At 36.0% G+C, this 20,053-nt stretch overlaps 1 protein-coding gene across 2 annotated transcripts in view; it reads right to left on the bottom strand.

Annotated features, from left to right (window-relative positions):
- Window positions 1–20,053, bottom strand: part of Sb (serine proteinase stubble) — a 192,368-nt gene that overhangs the window by 37,083 nt on the left and 135,232 nt on the right. For both annotated transcript variants that reach the window (XM_074169485.1, XM_074169484.1), the window contains 4 exons: window positions 15,739–15,834; window positions 12,339–12,528; window positions 10,160–10,279; window positions 7,672–7,974 (listed from right to left, as the gene is read on the bottom strand). In XM_074169485.1, the coding sequence (XP_074025586.1) occupies window positions 7,672–7,974; window positions 10,160–10,279; window positions 12,339–12,528; window positions 15,739–15,834 (709 nt within the window). The remainder of the gene's footprint in view (window positions 1–7,671; window positions 7,975–10,159; window positions 10,280–12,338; window positions 12,529–15,738; window positions 15,835–20,053) is intronic.

Genomic DNA, 20,053 nt, shown 5'->3' with positions numbered 1-20,053 from the left:
TGATTATCATTTGGGATATTGTCTTGACATATCAGTTACTTGTAATTCGTTTTATGATCAAAATGTGAATAACAACATCAGCATTGCGATGCAAATATAAAATTTTGAACAAAGATGTTTTCTACGAAAAAATATTAGAGACATTGTTTTTCTGCCGCAAGATATGACTCAAACATTTACAAAAAAGTTATGTTATGTTATGTTAAGTAAAGTTAAGTTATGTTAAGTTATGTTAAAAAAAAATTAGGTTAGGTTGAGTTAGGTTAGCTCCAAAGTGAGTGGGTCTATTCGACCCTCCACCGCAACCCGCAAGGGTTTATTGTGGCTCACGCCTATTCACACTCGATCAAATAAACCCAGATCCTTAACGAAGCCGATTAGTTTGTATGGTGAGTGGTCTTTCGGGTCATATGGTAAGAGTACGGCTCTGTCGAACTCTAAAAACCTGATTCGGTCCCCAGCGGAGCAGGCACAAAGTATATGTTCTGCTGTTTCATCGTCAATAAGGTAGTCGGATAGTCAAGGTGCAAGATTCCCACCTTGATACCCGTGACAACCTTCCCATTTGAGGGTTTTTGCATGTCAGCTACACCTGACGATGTGTTAGGTTCAACCGTGCAGGGCTTTCACGCCTCTAGTTTTGGTGAATCATCGATTGAGCGCAAAAGTTTGCTAATCTGCTCCTGGGGGCTTTGTTCCTCCACCTGGGACAGATTCTGCGTACGCTGCAAAAATTTGGTGCAAGGTGCAAGAAAATGAGACATGGAGGAAGCGTTCTCAATAAGTGAAAGCAGGAAGTTACATGACACTTCGAAACCATTAGTTTGTCCTTATCATTTTCACCATTTGGACCCCAGATAATATTCAACCTCGACCTTCCTGACCACGGAGGTTATACATGTCGTCAGCAATGCTCCATCAGTTTTATGCTAAAATTCTTTCCTAACATTTGAGTTTAGGTTATACCTAAAACCCCAGGTCGAATCAGAGAGGTCAAAACTGAAGGCTCGAATGACCTGCTTCGATACTGTCCGGCAAATAACGGTACGTGCTGTGACGGACTGGCCAAGTGAGCGCGTCGCCGGCCAGCACTTGCCAGCAACAACTTTTCCAAACTTGCCTGGGAAGTTTCTGTCTCTTTGTTTTGCTATTGCATCAGTTGACAGCAGTGTCAGACGGTACCTATGAAAATGGACGAGGAAAAATTGAGTTGCTTGTTAAGGCAGGCTCTAGAATATCCAGAAGTTCTGCATATTTGCCTGAAATCATTCGAAAATACTGGAAAAATTCCTCTTCGTCTTCTTTCAGATCGTTGAAATGATGATGAAACTTTCCCAGATTTGCCCTCTTTTGATTGATGGGATGGACCCACAACATCCTTTTTTGTGACTATGTTCTCCTGCTTCTTCTTCTGCTAGTGATAGACATGTTTTTGTCACTGCTCGATATCTCCATCAGGCGACGGACAACGCCGGTCAAGTAGGCGACAAGCTTAATGTTTCATTCATGGTAACTGAGCCACTAAAGTTTAGTGATTTGGAGTTTCCATGTACTTAAACAATATCATTTTATGTCGTTATTTTTTGTGGTGGCGATACATTGATTTTTGTTAATTTCGACATAAAATATTACTCACAGGGAAGCTTTCTGTAACTTTACTCTAGTAACTTACGTTCAAATGAATGAAATATTTTTTAGTGAGATAACCCTATTCAACATGGTTAGCTGCAAATTCACCAGTGAGTGTGGCAACAAAATATTTCAGTGTGACCTTCCATTCATATCAATGAAAAACTAATTTATATTTTTATCCACCTACCTATTTAAAGCGGCTCAGCTATAATTGAAAAATTCTATAACTACCACAGATATCCGCACGGGTCGAGTTCTAGGTGACCGCTTGAAAATACAATTGTTTTTACCTTCCATACCCACTCATGATCTCGTTACCATTTCCCAGAAATGAAAAGAGAAGAAAATCAAAAGATGTTGAAAGCAGTTCGTTAATTAGTGACTTGGTTGTAGTTTATTCAGATTATTAGCTGCCTGTTATTTGTTATTCGTGATGGAATTCGTTATGGAATTGAATCAGATATCATTCACAGGATTTATACACAATAAAGTGTGACTGGAATTTCACCTCTTCCATTCACTATATTGTGTAGGCATCCGGTAAATGATATCTGAGTCAATTCCATAACGAATATTTGGAATACAAACTAAACAGAGAAAAAAAAATTTCTTTCGTCTAATTCAGTGTTTATATGGAAGTTGCTGTTTCGAAAGGGGATTTCCTTCCAGTTTGTGACTGAAAATTAGTTGTTTGCATGACCTACACATCTTTGTATGAATTACTTTTTTTTTGAAATTGATTACTTTCTTTCTGGTTATAAATGCATAATATATAAACCGATTCATAATGAATGAAAATATTTTGAACAGATGTTCATACTGGATCACTAATGAATTTCATCTTGAAGTATTTGTTTCTAATAACAGGAACATTATTTTATACAGATTTCAAGGCTTCAGCAGAAATACAAATATATTTATTGTAAAATTACGAATTTCATCAGCTCGAAGAAAAAATGAAAGAAACATGTGACAGTTCACCATCAAAATTACAATCAAGAAAAAATGTACATGTACTAGTATATCCCAAAACAAAAAGTCAGGTAGCGGTCATGAATACATAATTTTTATTTTATTTTATAACGATTCCAAATAAACAGTCTTTTTTGCATTCCTCGAATAATGTAGAAATAAAGTTATTTGAATTCACTCATTTCTTAAACAATTTCAAAATATTCGTTTTCTGTTTACACTGTAATAGAAATGAAACATCCTTTTTCTAATATTTTCCACTCATCAGCATGAATATGGATGTTCATTGATTGAGAATACATATTTCCATCAGCTTGAAAAATTGATCCAATAAAAGACATATTTATGAAGTTCAATGTTTTTCCATATACTTTAGGCATGGAAAAATGCATGTGATGACCCATAACGAATGTCGATGACGTCGATGACGATGATATATAAATAATTCATCAATCAATTCTATGATCATCTCAATTGTTTGAAACTATTTCAGTCTACCTGAAGATGTCTTACCGAAACCATCATATGACCTTGCTACATGTAAACGTTTTCACGTCCATCGATATAATGACCATAACTGATTTTCTGATGAGGGAAAATATTGAAAAAAAGCAATTCTGTAACCAGAAGTATGTTGGTCGTACGCAACAAGTTAATGAAGCTCGTTTGACTTATGATGCACTGTTTGGAATCTTTGGTGTAGTAATGAATATTACTGGAGTTTTTTTCCCAACACCAAATCGTTACTTTCAACACCTCGACACGTGTTTTCATCACCAACTGATCATCTTTATTTGTAACACCTCGACACGTGTTTCGATCACCAAGTAATCATCTTCATCATCTTGAAAATGATCACCCAACACCAAATCGTTATTTTTAATACCTCGTCACGTGTTTCGATCACCAAGTGATCATCTTCATCATCTTGAAGATGATCACTTGGTGATCGAAACACGTGTCGAAGTGTTAAAAATAACGATTTGGTGTTGGGACAAAACTCCAGTAATATTCAAGCTTGTTTGAAATGACTTTCAAAGAACTCCAGATTCTGGAGATAGCAGAATGTGTGATATAAGGGAAAAGTGCCATTCTGAACCGCATTTTCTTCATGAAATAATATCCTAAAAGCATCTAGATCTAACCTGAGAATTTTCCAATCATACATTGGTGTATGATTTGAAGTAAAAGTGAAGATCACCCTGTTGGATATAAGTTGAGAAAGATTTAGCAGGCTAGGTGTTTGTAATAGTATTTCGTTGGGATTTATTTTGTGTCAGAGATTTTAGTTCAACCTTTCAGTTACACCCATTTATAATTATTTCTATCGGCTCCTGGCCTTGACTGGTTGAAAATTATTCACCCTTCGCACAAAATTATTAAATCACACAGCTGCATCGATTTTTCCGCGTGATTAATGGTTTTGCTCTTTCCAAATATGTCGCTCGCATTTATGAAATATGAACAATGTTGATGTTATAATCACGACAAGAGAGCTTCTGCACAAAGGCTGAAAAATGTTTACATCGTCAGGCACCACTTTGAAATTCTTTACTACTTTAAGGCTGAATAGGATGAAAAATGATATAACACCATTTGTGTGTGGATGTTTCTTTGACATAAATACATTTTCTGGATTCCAGATTCAGATTAGCAATGAAGGGATATTCAAAACAATTTCCATATGGAAAAACATTATATCCTTCATTCATGTCAGTGGTACTGAAATTTGTGATATCTTTTATCCATTTGTCGAGAAAATTTTCTATAAATAAAATAAAGCTTTTGGAGCAATACTCATGAGTCATAATTAAAGTGGTATGCCGAAAAGTTTTTTCACTCATAAATGTATCTTAATTGGAATCAATATGACACTAGAAATAGTTTCCAGATGGGTGTATCGATGACATTTTCTAAAATTGAAGATGCCTCAATGAAAATTTTTATATCCGGTGTTTTTAGTTGTTCGACGTTTTGCCTACGACTTTGAAGCCATTTTCAAGTAAGTATGACTACAGTGACGTCTCAATCTGCCTACTTCTTAGGTAGTGACACGCTTTGAGGGTTTTGTGACTCGACGCCGAGGTTTCAATCTGCCTACTCCCAAGTATTGTCTGTGACACTTGCGATAAGGCAGATTGAACCTTTGCGGAGTGACGAGGCCTCGGGAATAGGCAGGCTGAGACCCTGATGTCAAGTCTCATATCACGTAAAGCGTGCCACCACCTGGGGAGTAAGCGGATTCAGACCTCAGTGTAGACGTTGGATGTAATCCAACTCTGTCCGTAGTATTAGCCAGGGGAATAGTTGTTTCCTGATAGGTGTCAGTTCATTAAGCTACAGTTTAGGTGAATCGAGACTGGTCTGAACATATTGTTCTTTCAGTTAATTTGATTTAGGGCCAGTGTTCAAGCTTGGTGGGAGGAATGATACTCTGGAAGGAATTGGATTTTCAATTATGGAATATCATCAACTTTAGGTTATTGATGGCCACTACCTCGCACTGACAAGAGGCCAAATAGCCCGAAACCGGTTTGCAAGTGTGTTCCAATAATTGAAAATCGATTCTGCCAGTTGTATTGTCTACAGCATATGTAGAAATAAAACTTCAGTGAAGAATTCTGCACTGACACCTGTCGCAAATAGTCCAACACCCTTTTAGTCTAGGATCCCACTGCACAATCACTACGTCCATAGCGTAGTTAACCAAACTCAGATTTGTACATACATTTATGAATAGGAAAATACATTAATGACAGGTTGCCAGTGAAAAAATGGCCGCAAATATTTTAATTAAAAAAAGCGTGTGTGCCACACGACTGACGTAAAACCTTCAGCTCCATCTGTATGTGTGTAAGTACCTACAAGGGCTATATCTGGGCAACCAAATAAAGTATAAGAAATCTGAAAACAAATTTCATAATAATTGAGTAAATATGGAATTTAAAAAAAATGGAACTAACGAAAAATCATTTTTTAAATCGGTTTTTCATTGTCAAACATGAAGAAAAAATTTCAGATAAATTTCCAGCTAGGTCAGGTGTACCACAAGGATCGAATCCAGGTCCACTTCTGTTCGTAATTTTCATTAATGATTCACAGTCAACTCTGAAATATATGAATTGTCTTCTTTTTGCTGATGATTTGAAACTTTAAATCAATCCAAACAGTCCAAGACTGTACATATCAGCAAATGGATATAAATAACATTTTAGATTGGAGTTTGAAGAATAACTGTAAGAGTTTTATTGTATTCATATAAAAAGAAAGCAATACATATTATGAAATTATGAAACGACAACAAAAATTAATTGGCGCTCCGAGGAGATTTGAAGGATTCTAGTGGCGCATTTGCTTTTCCCGCTGCAAGAAAACCCAGCAAAACCTGCAGCACCACATCATCTGAAGATCTTGATCTGCCAATGTCCTCTCTTTCATAGAATATGATGTAGAGGATCCAGAGGTTCCAATAAATTCAAGATTCTGCCAGAATATTTAGTGACATTTAGTGACTGGTTTAAGTTTGACTATCGTCAAGTTTGACTATCGTCAAACTTAAACCAGTCCGTTTCGTCTTTGACCAATGCGTAATAATGACCGGATTCAACGCCAGAGCCACAGTGAACAATAACTGCATGAATATTATAATAGTGGTACGCTAGATCGAAGTGTTCATCTATTTCGAACCTTCGTAAGAGTTTGGTGCTTCCGTCAGAGGTTGAGTCATGTTTGAAGATCATCAGTGTTATTATCAGATTGACTGGTGCATTATCTGTACTTGTTGTCTCATAATAGTCAGTTAGTTTGGCGCATATTCGACAATACGGTTGACCATCACCTGTTACAAGTTCTATTTTCAGATGATTCAACAAAAAGTTTGGAACGGACTGGTTATCAGTCATATTAGGAAACCCTAGTTGAAGTTCTAGAAAGTCACATACGTTTCTGCTACCTTTCGGACATTTACTACAAAGTAAACTAGTGAATATTTCTCCAGGAAAAGATCTAGAAACACAAGAGATAGGCTGTATGGAATCATTCAATCCATAGCGGTCAGGAGTATTGATTCTGCTATTTTCCTGCTCACGAAGAGTATTCAACAAGAACCCCAATAATTCGGAACAATCCTCTTGGGTCTTAAAAAGTATCTAGTGGACTTCAAAGACTCTAGGAAATCGGTTGGTGGAAAAGATGATACATTCTTACGAAACTGCAGCGGCACGAACAGGTGTTTGAGCTTGGTAAATAAATAGGAAACATTTCCGTTCTCGTTCATCGTTCTTCAGATTTTTCATCATGAACAACACTTGTTGTATGCTTTTTATGTAGCAAGTGCTTCCTAAATTATCCAATCCAATTTTCTCCGCAAGATTTTCGGGACAACTGTCTACTGACTAGTAAGGAAGCTGCAATCGATCCTTCCAAGTGATGATAGGTTTCGAAAAGGGATCCATTCGGCTCTTGCTCCATGAAGTATTTTAGCATCTTGACTTTTTCAAATGAAAATATTGGCGTCCACTTTTTGACTGGCAACCTACAATAAATGTATTCCCCTATTCATAAATGTATGTAAAAATTATAGTTTGATTGACTACGCTATGAACGTTGTGATTTTGCGGCGGAATCCTGTACTATTTCGTGTTATCAGCCAGGGAAGTAGTTGTTTTCTGATAGATCTCAGTCCATTAACCTACAGTATCGATAAGTCGAAATTGTCCTGAACAAATTGTTCTTTTAGTTAATTTGATCTACAGCCAGTTTTGAAGTAGACCCACTAAATATAATGATATGACGTGTTTTTGTCTCCCAAATCCCTCGTTTTGAGTATTGAATATTGCCTAAACGTTCGAATACCAAATTAATTTTGTGTTATCATTCTCTCCTGAGAGAAAGAAGAAATAAATTCCACATTTGGAAAAATAGTTATTTGATAAACACCAGGTTAGGTCAGTTCAATTTGGACAAATAAATTTTTATTAATGATTGCTCATGTGTCAAAACCGTACCTGATACTTGTAGCTTATAACCTACAAAATAATTTTCAATTGACAACCTCTCTCAACTCACCTCTTGGTTGAAGTTGGCCAAGTAGTTTTAACTCCATATTTCATGGTATATTTATCAGGAATACCCTGCAATGGCTTCTTCGTAGGCTTGTTTTTAGGCTTCGTAGGCTTTTTTCCTCTCGTTACAGAACCAGATTCCGTAGTAAATTGCCACTGTAGATTGAGCTCGTCGCCGTGGTTTATAGAATTGTGGTTGGAAGTGATGAAAGCTGGCTCAGTTGTCATCTGCCAGCCAGGCTTGGTGAAGATCATGATGCTGTTCGATACTGGAAAGTTATCCGTGCTCATCGGTCGAATGCTGTGCCTGGAGACAGAAAGAGGAATTTGTCACATTGATAAGAATCATGATTTGATATTGATTGACTAAAAATACATTGTCCTACCCAATTTGAAACACAAAAGAATTGAAGGTTCAGGCTCAGAATTATGATTTCCAAAGAAATCATAAATTATACGCCGATATTATTCGATTAGGAATAAAATTGCAAAGTAGTGAATAGTGTGGTTCTGAATTTCTTCATTTTCTTTTCCGTATGTTCTAAATGTTCAGATTTGATACTCATAACACATTTTTTTTACAAATTTCATTGAAAAGTTCATTTTCAGTTATAATCAGTTTCCACTCTGGCAGGTCATAACTAATGACAATTCATTCTTTCTTTGCATTGTTTATATTTATTTCTCCACAGTCATATTTTTTTTCATTAATTCCTTTGTAAGTTGTAGCTCTCTTCTTCATTAATTTCTCAATGTTTGTGATTTGTAAACCTGGAACGCTCTAAACAAAAGAAAATTCCCATTCAACAATAACCAAATACTATCTGACTTTTACTTACATCCCCTTGAAAGTATGATTCATATACCAGTCATGATATATTTTGATAATTGCAGTAATCAACCGAGAAAAACTGTTCATTTATCATTCCTTATACAGTGTATAAAAGCCAAATGGAATAATTATTTCGGTTAAGGTACATATTTCAACAAAATCTCGAAACCACGAAAAGCAAACAGCAAATGATGAACATGTTGGATAACAATATGACCCAATTAGAAGACGTTATGTTTTTTTATTAGTGTACTTTGTCTCTTGACGGTCATGCTAATCGGAAAAATTCCCGCTACTGGTCAACAGAAAATCCTCGCTGAATGAGAGAAGAACACATGCAATACCCTCAAAAGGTTAATGTTTGGGCAGAGATTGTAGGAAACCATATCATTGCTCTCCTTTCCATAGAGAGCAACTTAAATGGAAATACTTATTTAACACTTCTTCAAAATGATGTAATTTCAAGTTTAGAGAATTTATATCCTGATCCAGGAAACCCTCAAGTTTCAGTGAATACGATATGCTCACAGCAGGATGAGACCACCAATTACCAAGTTAATGTCCGGCAATATCTCGATACAATATTTCCCAATCAGTGGATAGGGAAACGAGGATCGATTGGATGACCAGCGCGATCACCTGACCTTTCATCATTAGATTTCTTTTTATGGAGATATGTATACATCAATGTGTACAAAACTAAACCTTCAGATTTGAATGACTTGAAAGAACGAATAACGCGTGTGATTAGGTCGGTCACGCCTGAAATATTAAATAATGTTAGAAGACAGTTTGATTTGAGATTAGGATGTTGCCAAGATGTTCGCGGTGAACATTTTCAACATCTACTTCGTTAATATCCATAGTTCTTTATCGTATTCTACATTTCATCACATTTTGCCTCACACTTTAGTTTTTGAGCATCACATCTAATTTCAGTTCATCGTTCATTGCATTGGCAGCTGTTTTTTTATCTGCCCCACATGATCAAGCTCGTGAAACTGCTTCTCTATTTTGCTTATTGTTCCTTGATATATGGGTTGGTGAATTAGGAAATTTCTCGTGAAATAGGCGAGCTACTTCCTGTTATGTTTGGGTTTTATCTCCGTAAACAATCATTTGTAAAACTGTTATGTTACTGTTAATTTAACCATTTGTCAGACTTGAAGTTAACGAACTTTAAACTTAAATTAAAATACTGACAACTAATGTTGAAACATGAACAAATTGACAAGGCGTGCCACGAGAATTGTTTACAGTTTTTTAAAGGATACCACTTGTCACACTATCTGATTGAGCAACCTTTTAGATTTACTGGTCATCATTTCGATTCAATGACTTCACATTAGAGTAAACGAATGATACAAACGATAAATGAAACAATGGACTCAGTATGTGTGTGAATACAATTTCTTATGGCAATCATCAATGTGTTCCTCAGTTTGGCAAACGAATTATCAACTGTAGATGTCGCCCCACTTCGTATTCCACTCAATTTTTTGAAAAAATCTAATGAAAAAAAGGTTTTTATATAAAGAAACCAATGAAATTGAAAAATATATACACTTTCAGTCATCTTGTGATCGGTTTCCTAATACTCGGTCTTTGTGGAGCCGGAATCAATACAAAAATCTTCATCTTAAAGAAGAAATCTACTCACCTTGGAGGCTGCGTCGGTAGCCTGGACGAAACCCCCACTTTGTCGCTAAGAGATGGCGCCACGGTTTGCAAAGACGATCCCACTGGAGGTCTGGTTGAGTAATTTGTCGCCTGGGGTCGACTGAAAGAGATCGAAAGTTGATACTTGAAAGTGAAAAGGAAACAACAAACACTCGAATGTCACGTTCGTTATAATACAACTTTGGTTAGTTCAACGGGAGTAAAGATCCGCCAGATGTAGTTGTTACCGCTTCATCTTGCTGTAATTATAATTACAACTAATTTATAGTAGCCGTCAAGAATGCGGTGATATTAAAAATCGACAAGGAAGTTGGCAAGATTGATTGCCCACTTGATAGCGTATATTTATAGCAGGAATGATTTATTGCAGTGATTGAAACGAAGCTGTGTGGAAGTTCGAAATAACACAACGAATGGGAAACTAATTTCATGAGTAGGTACCTATAGAAATTGTAGATTGTAGTCTTACATGCATTAATCTGTTAATATAACTGAGACGTTAGTAGGTATGCTGTTAATTTACATGGTGTAAGCTCTGGAAAAGAGAAACAAAATGAGTTCTAATATAACGTTGCTGCTATAGAGTGCCGTTTGAATCGATTAACCAATACAAAAGTCACTAACAGAAATAAATTATGAAATTCATATTTTTAAACGACAAAAAGAACTGTTCACTTTTCTGTTAGACTTCGTTCTTTGGCAGTCCCACTTTGTCCCTGAGTTGGAAATAGCGATTCAGCAAACACCATCTTAGTGATTCCATGATTATTGCTATTGGTTTATTAGTTCCTTCGTTTTGTTTTCCAGCGAGGATGATGAGATTGATGGGTAGATATGACAACATACAAATCTTATCTATGTTATTATTGTGATGTAGCCGAATAGAGCTTTAGACATTTTCATAGCTTCTTTGCAAAATAAACCTGCACATCTCCGGTTTCGGATAGCTTCCTCTATGTGATCTGAACTGCTTCCTGACGAATTGACATCATTTTGTGATTTCGATTCCTTCTAGTAACTTGACAAACTGCCTCTTCCTCGACAAACAATAGGAAGTTGGGACTTCTGTTGTAGGAGAGTACGTATAGATATGAAACAACTACATTTATTCCCCCATGAAGTGATAAAATTCAATAGAACTGAACAGTGAACCAATATGCAACATGAGTTATCGAAAACATACCGTGTACCAGATTAAAAACTTTTCTAGAAACAAAAAAGATATCGTCTTTGTATAAGGTAACGAATTTTGCAGCAACCTTCCACCACTTTTATCAAATGGGTATCAAGTGCTGTTACCCTACACTACACACTACATATTCGAAAGAACCAAGTTGGCATCTTTAGATGAATTGGCTAGTGGAAAGAACCAACTTGGCTGGTGGTGAGACTTGGTATCTTCAAATGAATTGGGTATTGAAAAGAACCAACTCGGCTGGTGGTGAGACTTGGTATCTTTAGATGAATTGCCTAGTGGAAAGAACCAACTTGGCTGGTGAGACTTGGTATCTTCAAATGAATTGGGTATTGGAAAGAACCAACTTGGCTGGTGGTGAGACTTGGTATCTTTAGATGAATTGCCTAGTGAAAAGAATCAACTTGGCTGGTGGTGAGACTTGGTATCTTTAGATGAATTGGCTGTTGAAAAGAACCAACTTGGCTGATGATGAGACTTGGTATCTTCAAATGAATTGGGTATTGGAAAGAACCAACTTGGCTGGTGGTAAGACTTGGTATCTTTAAATGAATTGGGTATTGGAAAGAACCAACTTGGCTGGTGGTGAGACTTGGTATCTTTAGATGAATTAGCTAGTGGAAATAACCACCTTGGCTGGTGGCGAGAGTTGGTACCTTCAAATGAATTGGGTATTGGAAAGAACCAACTTGGCTGGTGGTGAGACTTTGTATCTTCAGATGAATTGGCTAGTGGAAAGAACCAACTTGGCTGGTGGTGAGAGATAGCTGTGGCAAGAGTGTGATTATTGGAGGTTTTCAAAAACATAACATAGTTTCACAACCGGAATGTGATCAAGTGCGTGAGGTAGTTTTTTCGAAAAAAAGAATTTTGGGTTACATACAAAGAAAGAAACCACTCAATTGATGAGTATCTTCTTTAAAATAAAGATATCATCAGATAATATTTCTCCAAATATACTCACCTTGCTGGTTTTGGTTTACTAGTACTATAATGACTTGGTGGTTTGCTTGGATTATTATTGCTATGATGACTATTTTGACTAGGATGTGTGTATAGCACATGTGGCCTATTGAGGAGATGTGGCATCACTGTATTATCCGTTGCATTGTGGGCGCAACAGGAACCAAACATAAATGTATCAACGCACATTCCTGAAAAATGAAATAAATATCAGTTGACTAGCCTAAACAGTAAATAATATCCCATTTCAATTGCATCTAACAGATAGTGTGTGAATTTTTATGCAGAAGGTAACAGTGTCTTCAACTACATGGAAATGATTATCCTCTTCGTGTTCTGGATAGACTATGTTATTATCTTTCCGAGCCACTCAAAGAGCATCATGGAAATTCATAGTCCAGTCACGAACAAAATATGAGGATGAAAGCATATTGGAATTCACAATCACTGGGTCGAGAACTGGATTACAATATCAGATATTTTACAGTATGTGAAAGCCAAATGGAGTAAATTAATTATTTCGGTTACAGTACATATTTAAAAAGAATCCCGAAACACGTCAAATGTAAATTATAATTCGACATTCTTCAAAGTGATAATGCCAACAGGGAAGTATAGGTTTGTGATATATCGTTGGTAATGTCACTTTATTGTCTATTCAAAAATGTTATCGCTTCCGAATTTATTGCAACAATTAAGAAAAATAAATTAAATCATATGGTTAACGAAATTCCATAAAATACTCTCAAAAACTAAAATGTAATGCAGAACGTAATAAATGTAGAATACGAAAAAGAACTATGGTTGTTAACGAAGTAGATCTGTTCTGTTTAAAATCTATTTTACCGTTAACCAGCTGTTGCACTCCTACGAACGACAACCCTCAGAAATTGTTCAAAGTGTTCGTCGCGAATATATTGGCCACATCCTAATCACAAATCAAAGTGTCTTCTGACATTATTTAACAGGCGTGACCGACCTAATCGCAAGCGTTATTCGTTCTTTTAAGTCATGCAAATCTGAAGGTTTAGTTTTGTACACATTGCTATATACATATCACCATAAAAAGAAATCTAATGATGAAAGATCAGGTGATCGAGCTGATGATTCAATCGTTCCTCGATTACCTATCTACCGATTGGGAAATGTTGTATCGAGGTATATTGCCGGAAATTACCCTGATAATGTTATGTTGCTCCATCCTGCTGAAACCATATCCCTACTAGCAATTTTATATTTTATGATGGTTGTGAAAAGGTTTTGGAGAAACAAATTATAAAACTGTATTCCTCCCAGAAATGTTTTCAATGTGTTTATAAAACAGCTATAAATAGAAAATTGGCACCGTTTTATAAAACATTATAGTCTTTATCAATATTCAGTTTTATAAACATTTTGGCAGTTACTATAAAATTTTTCTAACACTATTTGTAAAGAATCTAAAATAATTGAAATAAAATTTTATAACAGTTTTTTAGTAATTCCAAGTGAGCTTTATGAAATATAATGTACCTAAAACGACAACAATGAAATAAAAAAGTGTTCAAAATGTTTTCTTAAAGGCGCAAGGAGTAATTTCTCCTTCTTTTATTTTTCTTCAATGAGCAATATTACACGTTATTAGGTATATAGTTATTGGGACACTAGTCAAATAAAACTGACAAATTATACTTCATTACACGACCTCTAAAATCAATATTAACTGGTACTTCTTAAATGCTGTATTTTATTCTTGGTGACAGCAAATATATATCAGCAGAAGCAATTTGATTTTATAACAGTTATTTTATTGTTCTGAAATAGTAGTAAATATAATATACTATGAAATAGTTGGAAAATTATCATATGTGACAATGAAAACAAAAATGTGTTTGAAACTATTCCAATAAAACGATCTTATTAAAGCTATTTCCTATAGCAGTTATAAAATAATCCTGAAATAGTTTTATAAAGAGCATAAAAACCTCACAGATAAGTGCTATAAAACTGTTACAAAACAATTTACTTTTATATGAAAATATGTTTTATAAGTTATTTGTAAAAACATTTCTGTTATAATTTCGTGACTATTTTATAACGGATTTTTGATTTTATTTCATAAACGTGTCTATGACAAATTTATAAAACACTTTTATTGCTTACAACTGCTCGTATAACAGCTCGTATAATATAATCGATTAGCATTTTGGAAGTGATTCTATAATACCAACAAAATAAAACTGTTGCAGCACCATGAAATTATAAAACAATTTTGCTGGTTGGGATCGTATTCTCTGGAACTTTGAGGGTTTCCTGGATGAGGATATAAATTGCTAAAATTGGAATGACTAATTTTGTAGTAGTGCCAAATAATTATCGCCATTCAAATTGCCCTCAATGAAAAAGGGACAAATGATATGGTTTCTTACTATCCCTGCCCAAACATGTGTTCTTCTCTCGTCCAGTGAGTATTTTCCGTTGACCAGTAGCGGCAATTTTGCCGATTAGCATGATCGTTAAGAGAACAAGTATACTCATCAGAAAACATAACGACTTCTAAGTGTATGATATTGATATCCAACATGTCCATCATTTGCTCACAAAAATGAGTGTTTCTATCAAATTCGTCTTCCATGAGCTCCTGAGTAGGTATCATTTCACAGGGATGCATTTTATTTTCTTTTAATATGTTTACTATCGATGTATGGCTAACATTGAATGCAGTGGATACCTGTCTACTCGATGTATATGGGTTTTCCCTAAACTCAGGCATCACATCTAATTTGAGTTCATCACTCATTGCATTGGCAGCTGCTTCTTTTATCAGCCCCACTAGACCAAGCTCGCGAAACTGTTTTTCTATTTTGCTTATTGTTTCATGAGATATGGGCGGTAAATTTGGAAATTTCTCATAATATAGGCGTCCTGCAGTAACGTTAGTTACACATGAATGTGGTGAAAAACATTGATAGTTTCAATTCTCTTTTCTTCATTATGATTTTCGTATAACGTAGTAACTGCTACATCCATCAACTCATTTATAAAACGTCATTTTATGCATTTCCGTTGATTTAACCATTTGTCAGACTCGAAGTTAACGAACTTTGAACTTGAATTGAAATGCTGACAAGTAATGTTGTAACATACAGAACAAGTTGAGAAGGCGTTTTAAACTAACGATGCCACGAACATTATATTCAGTTTTTCAAATGATACCACCTAAAAGAACATTACTATGGCTTTTGCTCACTTTCTTATTATCACTACCTTGATATGAAATAACCACATGATTCTAATCTATTTTATTTTAATTGTTGCAATAAACTGTATACTAAACTATAAACCGTATACTTGAAGATGTGTAACGGTATTGTTAACTATATGTCAAAATCTGTGGTGAATGCGTTCAAAAAATATCTTACCTATATGGTAACCTTCAGACTTTATGCACTCGTATACGAACATACAAGTGCCTTCCTGACCATCCACCCAACAAGGCTTCGGACTGATTTGGAATGCTGAAACAGAAAAATATCTCAATGAATTTCGGTCGATAAAGATTTATTGCTCATGAATATGGCCCAAATTTCTTGAAAACAATGGTTGGGTGCAGTCATGTGTCTTCTGATATTTATTGCCGACTTATAAACGTTATTTGATTTTTACAAAACGTTTTCGAAAGTTATGAACCCCTGAGGGGCAAGTGTGATCGATTCAAGAGAACTCAAATAACTCACTCGTTTCCACACGTGAATAAAAACTGATCTGAATGTTGATTCTTTTGTCAGTAACTCATTTCATGAATGAACTGACCCGTTACTTGATGAAAATTAGTAACACTATCCGTCATAATAATCAAACTTCACAAAAAAACTTTCATTCTAGATTCTTCCTGTTATCTCATTACCATTAACCAATTGAGTGAGGCAACTACTACTGTTGTATAAGGAATATTCGAGGATACTTTCACAGAAGAATAATAAGATTTTTTTCGCTGTAATATTTCACTTATTGTTTTTGCTTTGGTTTCAGTGTTCTGACTGGTGATTTCATCTTATTTTATATACAGGATTGGGTTAGGTGAGGTACAAAGTAAGTGGGTCTATTCGATCCTCCACCGCAACCCGCATAGGTTTATTGTGGCTCACACCTATTCACACTCGACCAAATAAACGCAACTTCTTAACGAAGCCGATTAGTTTGTATGGTGAGTGGTCTTTCAGGTCAGATGGTAAGAGTACGGCTCTGCCAAACTCTGAAAACCTGATTTGGTCCCCAACGGGGCAGGAGCAAAGTACGTGCACTCTCCGAGTCTCTACATATGATGATTCAAATGACAGTGACCTGTAGGAAGGCCTGCTAGACATCGTAATTCATTCCTACTGCAGTCCATCAACTGCTTGGAATCAAGCTTCGAAAGGAGAATAAATGCCTTGGAGTGAGCCAATCCTGGAAGATTCTGCCAGAAGTCCATAAATCTTCTTGCCATCCAGGTGTTCAATCTTTGTTTAGCAAAGCCTGAAGCGATGCCAATAACAGGTTCTAGTCCGATGAAATTGCTTGCAGCACCCTCCTTTGTAAAGGAGTCAGCAGCCTCATTCCCTTTCAGGCCAGTATGGCCAGGAATCCAGACCAGAGACAATCTGTTAAGTCTTCCTATCGAGGAAAGTAGTTTTTGGCAATTTGCTACCAATTTAGAGGTTGCTCGGTAGGAGCCAAGAGCTTCCAACGCCGCTTGACTGTTCGAGAATATTTTTATTGACTAGTGTATGAGATTGGATTCTTCTAATCTCTCCGTACACAATTCAATAACGTATATTTCCGCTTTAAATACAGTCAAATAGGTTCCTGGGCAGGTTGATATCTCTGTCCTCGGTCTGCGACTGCACCAGAACCGGGAGGTGTTTTTGATCCATCTGTGAACTAAGAACTATCTGCTCTTAATATTTCCTTCTCCCAGAGGATCCAGTCCTCTCTACTCGGGAACAGTACTTTATAAGGCAGTTCGTAGTTGACAGTTGGAGGCATGAAGTCAGAGGTCATTTCCAGAATGCTGTGACTTCCAGTGTCAACCAACAGACTGTTGTACTCTGCATTGAATTTATTTGTGCAATTGGCAATGTGCACAAGTCTTTATGCAGTCCATCTAGCCTTTCTCTCCAGAAAAATATGGAGAGGAGGTAGATCTAGAATGGTCTTCATGGTCGCTGACGGTGTGGTACTGATGGTACCACTGATGGCCAGACAAGCCTGTCTCTGTAAACCATATGGCTTCGCCTGAGACGTTTTCTATAAAGTCTTCGGCCACCAGGCAATTGCACCATAAGTGATCATTGGCCTGACAATTATCACATATATCCAATGGATTTGTTTAGGACCTAAACCTCAAGTTTCACCACAAATCCTTCGACATGTCCAAAGGGACAGTCTGGCTTTATGTAAAACTTTTTCCAAGTGAGCGTTCCAGGTGAGTTTTTTTATCAAGGACAATGCCAATATATTTCATCTCTGTTTCGAATGGAATGACCTCAACATTGGAGGGAAGTGGAGTGAGATCGTCCAATTTTCCCCTCCTGTATATACCACGGTTTTGCTGTGGTATATACAGGATATATACAGTACGAAACTTCAGAGGTTAATTCGTTAGATGTTTTGAGAAAAAAGTTTAGATGAACATTCACACTATATTCATGAAATATCATAAATATCCTTACACCGATTTAGTTGAAATTTGCTACAGGCATTTGAAGTGATAAGGCGCCTATTCAACCCGAACTAGATTGAAATTAGGTCCAGTAGAGTCTCAGTGGGCACCACAGCCAACAATATTGAGAAAATTAGAACGCCACTGACTTTTTTGTAGTTTTTTTATTTTTTTTTTCAGATTGAGTAACTGAAAACTATCCATGGACAATATAAAATAAAAACCAAAAGTAGATAATACACAATTTCAACCTTAAAGTAAATGAGCAAAATGTCCACCTTCTGATAAAATACACGACTGCTATCGATTTGTCATTGATTTCTTGATACGTTCAAAAATATCTGGAGTATTCCTTATGACATTGCAATTATCAATTATTCGATTCCTCAAGCCATTCACATCTAGTATAGGAGTTTTTTGGACGAAAGCCTTCAGATGACCCCATAAATATAAATGTAGAGGATTCATATCAGGACTGCGAGTTGGCCAATTTTGAGATCCTACACGTCAAATCCAGCGATTAGCGATTATGGTAGGTGATGTAGAGATGCTAACGAGCAAGAACACTAAAATGAGCTGGATCTCCATCGTGTATGAACCACAAGTTACCTCTTACAAGTACCGGCACTTGTTATAGCAAAATAGTTACGCAAACAGTCCGTGTAGGATTCACCTGTTGATCTTGCTGGTAGAAAAAATGGACCAATAGACATGCAGCAAAAATTGTTGCTGAAAATGACTTCCTCTAATAACGTGGGGATTTTCGTCGGCTCAAAAATGGTCATTGTCGGCTTTATCGGATTTGTACAGACTTTTCCCCGATCTTGTGACAGGAATAGGGTTCGTTATTACACCTCCGATGCGGATTAGTTCTTTTGGGAATTATGTGGGGAAAGCCGAAGGACCAAGTTCAGCTTCATAAAAAGAGAACGGAAAAGATGATGATGATACTTTTTTCAGATATTATTGTGACTACTTCTGTGAAGAATCCAAAATTTTTGAAGACTATATCAGCAGTTTTCAAATATCGGAGGAAAAAATATAAATATTCAAAACATTGAATATATATGGGGAGAACTGTAGTCAGTTTATTATCTAGATTTTTGAGCAAACATGATAAGTATTCGTTCAAATAAAGGAAACAAGACTGGAATTGATGATTTTTTTTTGTTAGAAAGTGGTGAATGTTACTAGTTAGGACTTCCATTGTCTCTGATCAAGCGGGACAAGAGTTTATAGCGAAGAGAGAAAGAATCAAGAATATCAAGAATAGTCCAGTTATTACCCGAAGACGATTGTCGATACTAACAATAGAAACGTCGTGAAAGCTTTCCCACATTTTCATTATTTCCGTTTCATGATTTTATTGTTTAAATATTACTTAAATTCCACTCATCGTTGAAGCCATTACCAATAACTGAACCAACTGAAAACTAATCCACTGTGACAAATACTCTGATAAACATTTTGGTCATTGTTATACACCAGTCACACTCACTCCCTGTATAAACCGTTCCAAATAGGAACCTACTATTAGTATTCATTATCGATGTTCTATGAATTAACATATTACATGAAAATTATTAGTGTAAATAAACAAATGAGTAGGCAACGCTACAAACACTGACAGCTAACAAAGAAACGAGTGTGTGTATTCATTTGTTCAATTTCTCTTCATCTTATCCTCTATTCAAATCGTACGTCGCTACATCTAATGAAACGAACACGTTTAGTTATAATCAGGTAGTTACTTCGTGGAGAATGTTTATTAAATTTTACATGCACTTGATGGTTATAATGTAGGATTGTATTAGTGGGATTTTTTTGATTACCATTTATAAAATGGGAACATTAATGCTGCAATAAATTAGTTTTTTCAAGTAATGAATTTTTCACAAAATTGTCCAATATTTGAGCACGGAGAGCAAGGAAAGGTGTTTCGAATGACATATTTGGAAAGTGACATGCAATTGAAGTGTCCACTTCTGATGAATTTGTTATGAACAGACTTATAGAATTTCTACCGCTGAAAA

Source organism: Leptinotarsa decemlineata, unplaced genomic scaffold, assembly GCF_025532065.1.
Source record: "Leptinotarsa decemlineata unplaced genomic scaffold, Ldec_3_MD MMD2_P_RNA_scaffold_5, whole genome shotgun sequence".
Taxonomy (NCBI): domain Eukaryota; kingdom Metazoa; phylum Arthropoda; class Insecta; order Coleoptera; family Chrysomelidae; genus Leptinotarsa; species Leptinotarsa decemlineata.
Note: the sequence above shows the minus strand (reverse complement) of the source record. Positions and strands in the feature narration are given on the sequence as shown.